The sequence below is a fragment of the Drosophila navojoa genome, chromosome 3 (genome assembly GCF_054131105.1).
Source record: "Drosophila navojoa isolate 15081-1374.11 chromosome 3, UAZ_NAV_1.0, whole genome shotgun sequence".
In the NCBI taxonomy this organism is placed as follows: domain Eukaryota; kingdom Metazoa; phylum Arthropoda; class Insecta; order Diptera; family Drosophilidae; genus Drosophila; species Drosophila navojoa.
Window position 1 is genome coordinate 19504436 of NC_142891.1, and position 14939 is coordinate 19519374.

At 37.6% G+C, this 14939-nt stretch overlaps 1 protein-coding gene across 1 annotated transcript; it reads right to left on the reverse strand.

Moving 5' to 3' along the window:
- Positions 1–13588: 13588 nt before the first annotated feature.
- LOC115562019 (uncharacterized) lies at positions 13589–14683 on the reverse strand. The gene has a single exon (XM_030382721.2). It carries the CDS (start codon positions 14493–14495, stop codon positions 13701–13703), a length of 795 nt encoding a protein of 264 aa, XP_030238581.1. The 5' UTR covers positions 14496–14683; the 3' UTR covers positions 13589–13700.
- Between the last annotated feature and the right edge of the window lie 256 nt (positions 14684–14939).

A 14939-nucleotide genomic window follows, 5' to 3' on the forward strand; every position in this document is an offset into this window, starting at 1 on the left:
CTTTTTTATTTTAGTTTGGGGCGCGTTCGTTTAGCTCGGCCATGCGTAGCATGAGATCTGGCTGGGGACGGGATGTGGGCCGTCTAAAGGGGGGAGTGGTCCGGGGCATCGTGTTGTCTCATCCGCCAGCGCTGTCATGTCATCATGTTGATGAAGCAACCGGATGATGAATGGACGTGCGGCACAGTGAAGCTTCAATTGATGCAATCAGCGTAAAGTGACAGTAGCTTCTACAAGTTTCTTTTTTCTTCTTTTCAGTTGCCTCCTCAATTCCCTACAACCAGTATCGAGTGGATGGCAACGTTGCTGCTGTTGTTGTTGTTGTTATTATTGGTGTTGTAATAATTGTTACAGCTTTGTGTTGCTGCTGTCGGCGGTCGTTGTTATTTGTTTTAACAGATACTTGACTGGTTTTGGAAAGTATAAAAAATTAAATGACTAATATGCTATAAGGACTGCAAAGGGTGATAATAATTTAATGCATTTTTATAAATTTTAATGAATGTTTTAATAATCTGATATTTGAGAACTTTTTCTGTTGATTTCGAACGAATAATTATAGTTTTTACATATTGTGTTTGATTTTTTATTTTTCTCTTATTTTATGGTTCTTAGTTTAATGTTTATCAATGCTTTTTCTCTTTGTTTCTTTACAGAGCGTCATTACTATTTCATAAAATTCTTTTCATTATGTTCTTGCTGCTCTAAACAAGAATGACATAAAATATCGTATATAAACCAGTGCCAATCACACACATTTAATTTCATAAGCATTATACTTAACAAGTAAGAAAACTCTAGTCGAGAGCGCTCGACTAGATACTACCCTGAACCAAACTAATAGAAAAGCACATTTAGTATGGTTCAAATTTCAATTTCGATGTATTTAAAAATATAAATGAAATAAAAAACTCATAATTAAATATATAAAAATTTTGAAACAATTAAAAAATAAGAGAATTACGACACGCTCAGGGTTTGAACCCGAGTCCTCGTGATCAAGCGCCGCGCTTTCTACCTTGACGCCACCCTTCTGATATGGTTTTCAATGTCAAAACTGAAATAGATTCACTGCTACAGCGCCATCTACCAAATCTAAGTCAAACTAACTGCTGATGTGACTTTAAGAATGTGCAAGAACAACCAAACTAATAAAAACGTACATATAGTATGGTTAAAATTTCAATTTCGATTTTTGAAAAAATATAAGAGAAATTTAATCAAATATATAAAAGTTTTGAAGCAATTAAAAAGAAAACTACAACACGCCCAGCAGGATTTGAACCATAGACCTCGCGATCAATCGCCGCGCCCTCTACCATGACGCCACTCCTCTGATCTTATTCGCAATGTCAAAACTGAAATAGATTCACTGATGCAACGCCATCTAGCAGAACTAAACGAAACTAACTGCTGATGTGATTCTAAGAATGTGCTAGAAGATGTTTGAATGTATGTGTGCACACGTATTGGAAAACTGCTGTTGCTGCAGCACGTGCGTTTGTTAATTGGCCAAACATTTTGTTATTTTTTAAAGTCGATTGACTAAACCGAATTTAATGAAACTTTCAGCATATGATCTTCATATTCTATTGAATATTTGGCATTTAAAAAAGAACATGTCAAATCATTCACAATTAGCTATACTAGAATCTGACCTTCACTGGGGATTCTGAATTTGGAGCCGGTATCCAAAATATAACAAAAATCGAAATTGTATAAAATGCATTGGAATATATTTTTAAAATTTGGAGACTATAGCTCTAAAAATGTAGGAGATATAAATTTATAACCTATTGCGCTTGGGTTGCGCTGCAGTGTTGGCAATATTATGAGAACTTATTTGTTGAATAATTTAATTTCTAGACGTACGATCCTACTGAAACTTTCAGAAAGTAATCATAATGTTGAAATGTATGTGTATACCGAAGCACAAGTCTCTAGTATTTGATATACGACTTTTACAAAGATGAGGGTGAGGGGGTGGATTTAGGGGTGGGGGGTAAATTTGAACAAAAACCGAAATTGTATAAAATACATCTTTATATACATTTTAAATTTGGAGACTCTAGCTTGAAAGATGTAGGAGATATAATTATTTAAGTGATCTTCGATAAGGTTTTTTATCGATAAAAAAGTATCGGAATGAGTTATCGTTTTTTAGTGATAAACTCGATATCCGCGCTGTATTTACGGACATTTTAAAAAAAAGTTGAGGTCTCTAGCTCTTGTATCTTCTGAAATCGACGCGTTCAAACATACGGACGGACGGACGGACGGACGGACGGACAGACAGACGGACAGGGCTAAATCGACTCAGCTCGTCGCCCTGATCAAGAATATATATACTTTGTGGGGTCTGCCACGCCTCCTTCTGCCTGTTACATACATTTTAACAAAACCATTATACCCTGATTTCCCATTTTCAATGGGTTCAGGGTATAAAAATTAAAACAAATCAATAAAATATTAAATCTCAAGAATATATATGAATATAAAAAAAATCAAACACTGAAAACAACTGCTTTTGTGATCAAAGTTTTTCTAATTCCGTCTTACATTTCAAATAGAGCTTTCTTACTTGTTTGCAATATTTTTGATTGTTTTCTATTTTTTTGTGTCTTGTACATTCGTCGGAAACGTCCACAAGATGTGATCTACCAACGTCAGAGGCTTGACTAACTTTTAGTATTTTTTGGGTATATTTCGGTGTCTTGTGCATTCGTCCGAAACCTTATAACTCCATGACTATTTTTGAATGCAAATTGATTCTACGCATAAATACCCGTCTAACAAGGCATTCCACTCGAAAATTGGCGGAGAATCCACAAGATATGAACTACCAAAGTCAGAGGCTTGACTTTTAGTATTTTTTCGGTATTTTTGGGTATATTTCGGTGTCTTGTGCATTCGTCCGAAACCTTATAACTCCATGATTATTTTTGAACGCAAATTGATTCTACGCATAAATACGCGTCTAACAAGGCATTACACTCGAAAATCGGCGGAAAAGTCCACAAGATATGAACTACCAAGGTCAGAGGCTTGACTTTTAGTATTTTTTCGGTATTTTTGGGTATATTTCGGTGTCTTGTGCATTCGTCCGAAACCCTATAACTCCATGACTATTTTTGAATGCAAATTGATTCTACGCATAAATACGCGTCTAACAAGGCATTACACTCGAAAATCGAATGAAAAGTCCACAAGATATGAACTTCCAAAGTCAGAGGCTTGACTTTTAGTATTTTTTTGGTATTTTTGGGTATATTTCGGTGTTTTGTGAATTCGTCCGAAATCTTATAACTCCATGACTATTTTTGAATGCAAATTGATTCTACGCATAAATACGCGTCTAACAAGGCATTACACTCGAAAATCGGATGAAAAGTCCACAAGATATGAACTACCAAAGTCAGAGGCTTGACTTTTAGTATTTTTTCGGTATTTTTGGGTATATTTCGGTGTCTTGTGCATTCGTCCGAAACCTTAAAACTCCATGACTATTTTTGAATGCAAATTGATTCTACGCATAAATACGCGTCTAACAAGGCATTACACTCGAAAATCGGATGAAAAGCCCACAATATATGAACTACCAAAGTCAGAGGCTTGACTTTTAGTATTTTTTCGGTATTTTTGGGTATATTTCGGTGTCTTGTGCATTCGTCCGAAACCTTATAACTCCATGACTATTTTTGAACGCAAATTGACTCTACGCATAAATACGCGTCTAACAAGGCATTGCACTCGAAAATCTGATGAAAAGTCCACAAGATATGAACTTCCAAAGTCAGAGGCTTGACTTTTAGTATTTTTTCGGTATTTTTGGGTATATTTCGGTGTCTTGTGCATTCGTCCGAAACCTTATAACTCCATGACTATTTTTGAATGCAAATTGATTCTACGCATAAATACGCGTCTAACAAGGCATTACACTCGAAAATCGGATGAAAAGTCCACAAGATATGAACTACCAAAGTCAGAGGCTTGGAATTTTATATTTACTTGGAAAGGAGAATCCAAATCAGGGCTGATTGGCCACTCATCTCATATGAATTATATTTCATTCTCTTCACTTTATCATACTCCATTGGTATGCTTGTGGGGCATACAAATATGATTGCTGTTAAGCTTCAAAACCCATTTGAACTCAACAAATAGAGGATGTGTAGTAGTATTTGCAGGTGCCTGAAATTTTTGTCTAGTTGCAAAATAAACTTTTCAGAGATATGCGCAAATAGAAAATTGGATTTCGGTCAAACAACTTGGACGACACCCATGTCAGCAGCAGGCAACAACAAAAGAGCTAGAAAAATAAAGAAAAAAAAAAAAAAACAAATTGAAATTAAGTTGCCTCAAAGAAGGCCAAGCCGAACTAAAAGATGCGAAGCGGTCGGTCGGCTGTATAAATGCACGAAATCAGCATAATGTAATGGAAACAATTTTTATGACAACCGAACGGCATCAGCAGAACAGCATCTATGCTACGTGGAGGTTTCACGAGGATGCTGTCTGACTGGGACAGCGACTGGGACTGGAAGTGGGACTGCGACTGGGTGACTCGGTGACTTGGTCTGGGACTGGGACTAGGACTGGGACTGGGACTGGTTGGCTGACCAATGTCAGTCCTAAAACTGACAAATTAGCATTTTTTCCATTTTATGCCAACGCTCGTCGCTAGCGTCCAACTAAATATTTGCCCTGGCGACCGCAGCGCAAAAAACATCGCCTGCTAAAGTAGTTGAGTTGAGTCGAGTTATTTTTGCAGCTGACCTAATTTTATAATGGAAAACTTGCGATAAGTTGGCAAAAAAAAAAAGAAAGAAGCAGAAAACCCATTGAATCTGACGACGATGATGGAGACGCGCTTCAGGCAGATAAATAGCTTGCCCTCACTGCTATCTCTTCCCTTGACCCTGGCGAGTATTCATTTTACTTTTTGTACTCTACCCTAACTGAGAGTATTACACTTCTCTCATGGAATAGCGAGCAATCAATATGATATTGTTATCCTCTGGATATAGTTTAATTAATTATATTTAAATTATTATGTATAGAAGTTCTGTTATAAGAAATATTTATGATATGCACATATTTCCCAATTTTTGGATGTTTATTTATTTATAAATATTTATATTTATGCAAGAAAAAAAGAATTGTGTGTCTCCTATATATTTTTCACATGAATGAAAGATAAATCTTGACTTAAGTAAATTGTAATTATTATTAAAATTTAAATTAAGTTGTAAGCAATAATAATTAAAATGAACACTTTAACATCCGCGCAACAAAGCAACAAAGACAAATCAACTGTTGGGCGAAGCTTTTCTTGTCTCTCTTATGTGCCCATACTTTGTAGTTAGAGGAGCGCCTTACATGAAGGGCAACATATGCAGTTATCTCCCACACTTCTCTGAATGATTTTTGTTGTTGTCCAATTGCCGAGAGCGGACAAAGCAGCGCCCTAGAGTTACGATCTGTGCTATTTTTAGCACATATGCGAATGCACTGCTTAAGGTGGAATACAAAATCAACACTGTTCAATTTTGGGTATAATTGCACATTTTTTGTCTCTCTGGGTACGTCAGCTGGTGGCGGTCAATCAACAGCCCAAAGCTCAAGCTCAAGCCGAAGAGTTGAGAGGAGAGAGCGTGAGAGAGTGAGAGAGAGAGAGACAGTGGAATCTTTTCAAAGAGAGATTTAGTTTTGTACTTTATTCTTGCCCTTCCCATTATATTACATATGTTAATTTAACATAACTGAATAAGTTAAAAAAAAATAACACACATATTGTAATTTTATTTAAATATATTTTAAAATAAATATATTTTAAAATAAATATATTTAAACTTTAATGGTTAGTGTATTTAAACTTCGTTAGTTTGTCTGCTCTACAACGTTATCTCTTTATACATACTTTTTTTTCAGCTCGTCCATACATTTCATTTCGTATAGATAGAGATTGAGCGGGTGGTGGCTGACAAATAAATCTCTTTTGTGCGGACCTGAATTTAATTTCCACATGCTCATGAATAATTTTCAAATTTCAAATTCAGTAAAATGTGAAGCGTATTTCCGCCGACGGCCCAATAAGAAGGACACAGACACAGGCTCCAGAACTCTTCACTGTGTGTGCTCTGCCGGGACTCTGCTGGGGCTCTGCCGGGGCTCTGCTGGGCGCGGCTGGTCTCTCTGCTGGCGCAGTCACTTGGCTTCGATTTAGTCGCTCAGCAGGAGCATCAACGTTTTTCGGTCTCTTAGTCCTTTTTAGTCCGTTCGCATAAAAATTTATGTCAGCAAAAGAAATATTGCCCATATTATGGCTACCAGCCCACAAAGTAACAGCTCACCTAGGCTTTGCTGCAATTCTGTCTGTAGCGTTTGCCATGGCCATGGCCTCAGCACAGATTTCCTTTTTAAAGTCCTTTCATGACTTATTTGCCAGGCCGCCGAATGAAATCCAAACATTTCAGCCTTTTAAAAACATAAAATTTGCACATCCATAAATTACACACACACACACACACATGCACTCATGTATATACACAGAGTAATATGATGTGTGCATGTGTATGTATGTATGTATGCATGTGCATACTTTTAACGGCTGCGTAACGAGCTGACTCGGTTCATTTCTATTTAACATGCACTGTCATAAAAACTCATACTGAAATTAATATTTATGTCATAATGTGACGAATTAATGTTAAGAAATATTATAATCTAGTGCTGCCTTTGAGGTACTATAACACTATATATGTATGATAAATATATGTTTATATGTATGTATATGGAAGTAAAAGGAAAGAGAACAAACGAATGAACAAGGCAAGAGAGTAGACAAGAAAGATAAGAAAATAGAGCTGATGAAAATAAAATGAGAATAAAAGAGGGCTGCCTGAATATGAGCTCGCTCTTACAGAATACTTTAAGCAAGATATATAAATATAAAACCTCCCTTAATTTAAAAATGTGAAAATCATTTAATTTACATCTCCATAATTATAAAACATCCAACCGTTAGTCGTCATTTAGTCGTAATATAATATAATACCGTTCAAGGAGTGAGACGATTAACGTTCTCACAGCGAGAGTCAGTAAGTGAGCGAATAACGCATAAAGACAACAAACTTTACATTCACATACTCATACCTGCACACTCAATTCACTTACGCAGCCAATTCATACTCAAAAGACTTTTTGTTTCATTGAACTCAGCCAATCGGTCGGAGAGTAACAGGAGTGAAACAAATTAGCAGAGATGTAATCGGTTAAAGAACCGATGCACTCAGTTGCCCCTTTATTTTTTTCCGTCTGACTGAAAGACACGTATTTGTTGGCATTTGCATTGATGATACATAACAACAGCAAAGTAGGAATAAAAATTTACAATTGAAAATTATAAATAAAGATGAACTTTATTAAACAAAAACCATTGCATTTATATGCACTATATAAGAAGAATAAAACCACATCTATTAAAAGGCCACTTATTCTTTATTTTGCAAAATAAAATCCTCAGAATATTACTTATATATGGTAATTCTCACTTTGGCTGTCTTTGAGCATACAAAAAATAAAGTAGTTTTAATTTACAGTTATCTGAGTAGTAGATACCCTTTAGCATTATTTTTCTGTATGCTGACGACCTCAATTTTCAAGTTTCATAATTGTTTTGCACTCTCTGAATATTCTACCTCTTCAAGTCCTCGCCTCGGTCTGACGAGATAAGCCCAAAGCAGCTTCCGAACTTCTTAGCCTAGACTTAAGCCTGTTCTGGGTTCCTACTTCACGCCATAATTATGTATAGTAGCAGAGCTGTTATTATATAACAATTCCATTCCCGCATTGTTGTTGCCACAACCATATTGATCTGCACTTAATGTCTACATAATCTTGCATGCCCTTTGCTGACGTACATGTACCACGCGGCGTATACGTAATAAGTCCACTGTGCACTGAAGTGAAATATTTATAAACTGCTGTCGTCAACAATCAGATGGGCAAAAAATTAAGTTTATAGGCTGCCGTGGCAGCTAGGGTCGGAGGGGGGCAGACAGAGCGGTTTACTTCAATGCATTTATTTGCGAATTTCATTTATCAGCGAGCACTTCAGAGGATGTCAGAGTGGCGGGCACTTGGGCGGCTGCTGCCACAGCCACTGTCCAAAAGCGAATCAAGGACCACGCTGCAGCTTATCGTGGCAAATCCTATTGTCGTCATATTGACATAACCGCAGCTCCTCTGTTGGGCCCCTCCATCAGCCAGCAGCTCAGCCGCCCACTAGCCACAGAGGAATTACTCTGGCATGTCCTTTGTGCTGCTGTCTTTGCGGTCGCTTGTTCGCAATGGCGCAGCGCTCTTGTTGTTGTTATTGTTATTGTCGCTGTCGCTGTTGTTGCTGCTATTGTTGTGTATCTTTCGCTTCAGTGGCTTAAGTTCGTACTTGGCACGACTTATCTTTTACACCGACTTGTTTGTAAAATGACGAAATGAATGTGCGGTCAGTAGCTCGCCAAATACCATCTGCACAACATCTTCGTCTTCGTCTTTGCCTTCAACGTCTTCCTTGGTTGCTCGCTCCTCGTTCTTCGACTTTCGTCTTTCGGTTTTATGTTCATCATCAGCATTACTTTCTTCATCATCATCTTCGTCATCTTCGTCGTCATCATCGTCAGCACTCATCCTTTCGTCAAGTTTGCTTGCTCCGACAGGCGAGTGACGTTGAGCACTGGGCGCAACCCAAAGCACAATGCAGTCCAATGGATTGTGAGCATCATAACTCAGAGTCAGTCACCAGTTAGCGGTTACAAATGTTCCCAAATGTATTAAATAACAGAGTTGTATGTCCAATACTTAAATGCATCTATCCTTGTTGCACTTTGCTGTCTCTGTGTGTGTGTGTGTGTCCTTTGTTGTTTATTTATGGTAGTGCAATTTAGTTGTTAATGGAATAGAATGAAGTAAATAATGAAATGTGGAGAATTTGCTGTACTTGGTTTTATTTCGTTAATAGCTTTAGTTGATCTGAGTGCAGCAAAACGAAATTGAACTTTCATGATAAGAATTTTGTACTCAAATTTAAAAATTCATTTATTATCGTTGATTAAAATAACTAAAATTATTATTGTAATATACGAATCTGAGCTGCCCTAGTCTTCAGTTGGGTATCATCAATGATATAATACTCGTTGACAGCATAATTTCAGGACTCGACCTTCAAGTAATATTAAAAATATTATTAATCAGGTTAAATCTACTGCTAACACTGTCATATATATATATAATTATCATAATTGATTGACGAAGATCAGCATTTTATTATATACAATATTAATAAAATAATATTTTTAAATAATATTTCTACCAACAAATCCAATAACTGCACCAAAACCCATATTAATGGAAAAGAAATAATAATAAGCATAGCAAACAAAATCCTACAGCGCATTAAGCCTCCTGCTGGCACCTCGGCCTATAGAGTGCACATTTAATTGCCCAACAAGCTCCAGTTTTTTCAGCCCGACCTGCTAATGACCATTTGGCCTGGGGAGGTCCATGTGCAGCATATTATATTTGCGGGCAGCCGCGCACTTTTAAATCGTGGCCAGATATAAAATACGCACCATCATGTTGAGTAACGACAGTGGGCAACAGCCGTTGCAGCCGCACAAGCCTGCCCCTGCCCCTGCCCCTGCCCCGCTTCCTTTGCCGCTGCCAACTGGCTGTGGTGCGTCCTGGCAGGACATGGACGCGTCGTAATTAGCTGTGCACAGCGTTGCTGGCGATAATTAATGACGTTGGTCACGTTGGTTTCATGTCGATTTCATTTCATGACACGGCCGCAGGCAGTTCCTGTGCGCCCTGCCCTGCAGCCCTCTTGCCTGCCCCCTCGTGTGTCCTGTGCGGTGATTTGTCAAGCGTTCGCATTCAATAAAATGAAGAGCAGCAGGAGTAAAAAACAACCCACGCACACACAAATTTGCAATGCCTTTGGCTGCATGTAAATCCACATTAAATTGAATTTCGTTTGCTACACAAAAAAGGAGAAGAGCAAAAATCGAATTTTTTATTTTGATTTTCTTTCACTCTGTATTTTATATAAAGTACTACATCCGCTGTTTCCGCTCCTGCTGCTCCTGCTGCTCTGCTGGTTCGGCTCTGTGAATTTGCTGAGCTTCTGCTCCATTTTGCAGGCAGCAGCTTCATTAAATGCCGCCCATTTTGAAATTCAATTGCAATTTGAACTTTGAGGCCATTGGATAAATTCGAATAATTGAATAATTTATAGCGAAGCCAAAAGGCAACTTTCTCTGCCAGCTACGGACTTTGCGCTCCAATTGGAAACCAATTGGATTATGCAACATTATTATACACCAAAGAAGTTGCAAAGACCAGAATTTGGGGTTTGGCTTTCGGTTATCGACAACTCAACTCGTTTCGATTTGCTAATTGTTGTTTGCGTGCATTTCTGTGCATATTTGCGTATCACTTGATTCTGGCCAAAAACCTAATGACGTTTCCATTTGGACAAGTTTTGCAATTGCTTTGATTAGTGCGCAGCTTGTTAACTAATTGAGTAGCCGCTGCTGCTGCCCGCTCCCACTCCCGCTGCTGCTGTCAGAGTCTCAACGTCAATCCCGAACGCAATGGTGATTGCAGTTTCGGCACCCAAAGGGCATAAAATTAATTAAATTCGTTTTGTTTGACATTTCCGCGCTTGCACATGATTCAAAATTTCCATTCAATAATGCACGAGCTATGCATTAGTGTTTGTACAGTGCCCAGCAAATATTTGCTTGCACATACTATATCTGATTTATGTATGTGTATATACTAAGTAGTAAATATTTAAAGCATTTGGTCAAATTCATTTGGCATTGCATCAATGCCAGCCATATACATGCGAAAGAAATTCTAAGGGCAGGCACTTGGACTGCATTCGAGAGCATTCTGCAGTGCCTTGTGAATTTGAGATAAATACTTATGGAATTTAATCAAACTAAAATTATTGCCAATATATTAGAGCTGAAATATAGTAATGAAATTAAGTTATGATTCCTTTACTTAGAATTAAATCAATTTAGTTAAAATGTAAATGTAAATGTAAATGTAATTAAATTGAATAGTTAAATAAATTTGTATCTGTATCTGTATCTGTATCTGTATCTGTATCTGTATCTGTATCTGTATCTGTATCTGTATCTGTATCTGTATCTGTATCTGTATCTGTATCTGTATCTGTATCTGTATCTGTATCTGTATCTGTATCTGTATATGTATCTGTATCTGTATCTGTATCTGTATCTGTATCTGTATCTGTATCTGTATCTGTATCTGTATCTGTATCTGTATCTGTATCTGTATCTGTATCTGTATCTGTATCTGTATCTGTATCTGTATCTGTATCTGTATCTGTATCTGTATCTGTATCTGTATCTGTATCTGTATCTGTATCTGTATCTGTAACTGTATCTGTATCTGTATCTGTATCTGTATCTGTATCTGTATCTGTATCTGTATCTGTACTTACTCAAGTAAAACCAGGCTCTCATATAAGTTTCTTATAATTTATATTATCTTTTGTTTCACATTGTTGTCATCAACCACTGCTACAGCTGGTTGAAGGGGACCAAATTCTCGAAAAACAGATCTGACCCGATGTCAACCAACTACACACAGCGTTGTGGATGTTTGTTTGAGTACACAGCACAACACAATTTATTTCATGTTTTTTGTATTATTTTTTCATAGTATTAATTGAAATGTATTGAATTTAGCGCATTGTTTGGATTTCATTAAGCACGTTTGCGGCAGCTGTAGCTGCAACAGCCGCAGCAGCGGCTGGTTGCATCAGCTATGATTAATGCAGCTGCAGCGACGCGACAGCCCTCGCATATATCAATGCCCACTAATTACGCGCTATTGTTGTCGCACTAGTTCAGAACAATATTAATTGAATTAAACCACATGAAAAAAGAATTTAAAACAAAAACGAGTTTTATGGGTTTCTAGTTTATGTTGTAGATGTCTTTAAATATTAGGGCATTCATTTTAAATGTTTTTAAATGGAATAAAGCCTAATTAAGCCATAGTTAGGGATAAATATCATACTTACCCGTAGATTTTCAATAATGAAATATTCAATACCTTTGCATAAATTATGCAAGATTAGCAGCTATAAAACTGCACTAAATCGTAGATTATAATGTATATATTTATACATTTTACAAAAATAGCTGATATTTAGAAAAATACTATAAATATAGTTCCATAAAAAAAAAACAAACACTTACTGAATATTAATATAAAATATTACAAATTATAAAACTCAAAATTCTTAAAATTTGCTAATATCACATTTAAATTAAACTTTTTATATTTATCATCAGTATATATTATATATATAAAATATATTATGAAGTATGTTATTTTATATTAAGAAAAAGATTTAAATTTCATCAACATCCATCAAATTTGTTGAGCTTACCACATTTGACGTGTAGTCGTGTATTTTATTTAATTTTAGTGGAATTTTAATTCTAGTCCATTAACTGCATTTCTAACATACAATATCTCTTACACTTAACACCTACGTGCATGCAGTCTGCATTTAAGTGCTGCCCGCATGCCATTTATGTAGGACTTCAACATTTTGTGCCATATTTACAGAATTTTGTATAGTTTAATTTGTTGGCGATTTTAAAGTTTGCCCCGACCAGAGGCAGTCAGAGTTAACGCTTACAGCAACATTTCCGCCCACACAAACACATACACACACACACACACGCTCTCTGTATGTGATGTACATGCAATTGTTGTAGTCGTTGTCGTTGCTGTTGTTGTTGTTGTTGTTTTGCATGAACCACATTAGCTTCATTTGTTCTATTGTTTTGATTATGATTTACAATGCCCAGTGAGTTGCTTTTGTCTGTTGGTGTCTGCCTTTTGCTGAATGAGCTTGCGGTTTGTGTGCGTGTGTGTGTGTGTGTGTGTGCCTGTGTTGGTGTGCAATAAAGGATAATACATTTGCATGTGGGCTGACCACACCAGCTAGACAATAAATTTCATTTAAACTGTGCGCAAAAATGTTTGCTTTTGTTGTTGTTGCTGTTGTTGTTGTTTTGGTAGGCGAATTAGCCAGCTGGTGGTGCAGTATTATTAACGCTCATTAGACCCAGAACAGAGTACTTATGTGTCCCGGTCTGGTAATTAAAAAATAAACATGCTATACCTTTAATGTGAAATAAATTATAATCTGAGGTGTTGGGCTTATGTCCAGCATGCGAACATAATGCTAAATCTCGTTTTCAATTTAGTTAACAGCTATATAACTTTAAGTACTTAAAATCGTATGAGCTCTACATATAAAATCAAAGCTAGAATTTATGAATCGCAATTTTAAGTTATACGTTATATAACGTCTATCTGTCTAGCCAGTCGTGGTATAGACTTTTATCAGCCACTATTATTTCTATGGCATAAATGTGTTTGTTTACTTTCCTGACAAAGCAGAGGGAATTTCCAGGACTCGCATAAATTTGAGAACCGGCTATAGGTAGTTTTAGCTATGGGTAAAAAGTGATTCTTCGAATTCATAACGCGCCCGAATTTAATTTTCATTGTGAATGCTTACAAATTTTTCGATCTAAAAACCATAAAATTTTGACAATGTGTGTTAGATCTCGTGAAAGGCCCTATTTATCCTTGACATCGCAGCATTTGCTCTGCTGCAGCACTTGATGAGTGGAATTGGTGTGCATGCTGACGCTGGACAGGCGTTCCTCTCCACCGTGGAGTGCCCTCTCGCTGGTGTCGCCGGACTCGCTTTTCTTTCGCGTCTGCCGGTTCGCGGGATTGTCGGTGGGAAAGAAATGCGCCTCCAGCTGGCGCACACCGTCGGGCGTGCTCAGATCGTAGGCGAATTTCAGATACTTATCGAAGAAGATTTTGGTATTGTGACTTTGGTTCTTGGTGCGAATCTGACGCTGGGCGTCCGCCCTGTCCGGTGATTTTGACTCCTTCGCATGTTTGTTGGTCGGCAGCGCTGTCTCCGCGGGCGTTGGCCGCAGATTCTTCGTTCTCGATGCGGGTCCATCCAGCTTGGGCTTGCGCGCTTGCTTGCCGTACTGGGCCTGATCGACGTGCCTGGCCAGCACCACAGTGTGCTCGTTGGACGTCGCCTTCGTCACCTTCGTCACCTTAGCGTGGCCAGCCAATTGAACGGATGCACTCGCTGCGGCGGCTGGCGCCTCAGTGCGCTTGCAGTACGACTTTGGATTGCTGCTTTGCTTCGTTACTGCCATCTTTTGTTTTCGATCCTTGTCCTTGTTCTTGTCCTTGTCCTTGTTCGCATCCTTGGCATTCACACTGACAATGGTCGGCGGCTGGTAGGCGCGCGCAAGCTGAGGCATTTCCAATTTCACTGGCTTATAGCCCAGACGGCTGCTGAGCATGTTGCTGGCCTTGTGGGCTGGTGCATTGGTAGCCATCTCTGAGACAGGAGAGAAAACGAAAAGTTGTTAGGAAAACTTGTCGGAATAAAGAAACAGAACACCAACAAACAGCAACGCTTCCAAAATGAAAAACCTGAAGATTATGCTAAATTTTCTAAAATACAACTTTAATTATCGAGACTGACAATATTTTTTGATTTTGTCTATATAAACGGAATACTTGATTTTTTTCGGAATACGAAATACACTTTCATGTGATTTTCCATTTGTGTTCTTTTTGCATATTTACGGAAGTGAGCGCTTCAATAAAATCCGATTACTCCATGGCTCCAATAGTGAACATAAATATTTAGATACTTTTTTTTCCTTTCATCTTTAAATACATGTTCGCAATAAATGTATTTTTTGCTATCTTTGCCATTATCGCACAGTTCTAAATTTATATAGGAATATATCTGATAAATTGTCTGTTGCCTGTCA